General features: G+C 64.5%; 1 protein-coding gene across 1 annotated transcript in view; it reads right to left on the bottom strand.

Annotated features, from left to right (window-relative positions):
* Positions 1–286: 286 nt before the first annotated feature.
* Positions 287–1,126, bottom strand: part of CCDC134 (coiled-coil domain containing 134) — a 2,765-nt gene continuing 1,925 nt past the window's right edge. The window contains exons 5-6 of the mRNA XM_009322734.1: positions 803–874; positions 287–412 (exon numbers count right to left, since the gene is read on the bottom strand). Of these exons, the coding sequence (XP_009321009.1) occupies positions 287–412; positions 803–874 (198 nt within the window). The remainder of the gene's footprint in view (positions 413–802; positions 875–1,126) is intronic.

The following is a 1,126-nucleotide window of genomic DNA, read 5'->3' as shown; positions in this document are numbered from 1 at the left end:
GGTGGCAGCACCCCGACCAGCCCAGGGGATGGCCCCGCTGCCTTCCCATCTGTGCTTTGGCTCTGGGGAAGGGGTACCCCACTTCAGCTCCCTCCAGCCCTGTTGGGGCAACCCACCGGCACTGCTACCCGGCCCCCACTGAACGAAAGGGAAAGGCAACAAAACAAAACCCACGGCACAAACAGAAAGGGGACCGCCGGGCACCAGCCCAAGGCCGCCGAGAGGGAGCGAGCTGCTCCACGTCCCGGCGTCATCGCCCCCACTGCGAGGCGCGACCCCCCGCGTGCTACAGCTCTGACTGCGAGCGAGAGATGCGTGGGCCCTTGCGTATCTCCTTCCGCTTCTCCTCCTTCTTCCTCCGCTTCTCCTCCTCCCGCAGCGCCTTCTGGAAGGTGTCGGCACTGGGGAAAAACTGCGGTGTGACAGCAGTGGGTCAGCATGGGTGAGCTCCCACAGCCTCCCAGAGGCACCCCCCACCCCACCCCCCAAACCTACTGAAGCCGTCGTGCAAGCCCCACGATGCCAGAGGGCTCGAGGCTGGACGTGGCACAAGGCAAATGAGGTCCCGACGCTCCCATGGGGCAGATGGCCACAAGAGGGGGGAGATGGCACCGGGCACCCAAAACCAACCCTGCATCCCAGCTGGGGAATTTGATGCACACGTTTTGTGCAAGCTTCCTCCGTGCTGGGGGTTTTTGGCCATTCCCCACCAAGCCACCTGTTCCCTTCCCCAGCTGGCTGCCTGGAGCCACAACAGGGATGGGGAAGCCCACGGAGCGAGGCAGCGGCATTGCCATCTTACCTCGGAGTGGTCTGTTTTAAAGGGATTGCGGTAATCGGGTGATTTCTCGCTGATTCCCAGCTCCTGAGCCATCTGCGGAGCAAAGCGGAGACCGCGTCGGGGAGCAGTGCCTCCCACACCACACCCCCTGTGACTAGGGTCCCCTCCTCCCCATCAGCCCCCTCTGTGCTCTTCCCCCATCCCTCAGCCCGAGAACATCCCTCAGATGTGGCGTACACTCCCCCTGCCCTCTGCCTGCCCTCCTTTTACCCCAAAAACCTCACCCCCCACCCCCAGCAGCAGAGAGGGGACGCGGCGGGGGGGGGCCAGGAGCCGTACCAGACC

Source organism: Pygoscelis adeliae, unplaced genomic scaffold (assembly GCF_000699105.1).
Source record: "Pygoscelis adeliae isolate BGI_AS28 unplaced genomic scaffold, ASM69910v1 Scaffold60, whole genome shotgun sequence".
In the NCBI taxonomy this organism is placed as follows: domain Eukaryota; kingdom Metazoa; phylum Chordata; class Aves; order Sphenisciformes; family Spheniscidae; genus Pygoscelis; species Pygoscelis adeliae.
Note: the sequence above shows the minus strand (reverse complement) of the source record. Positions and strands in the feature narration are given on the sequence as shown.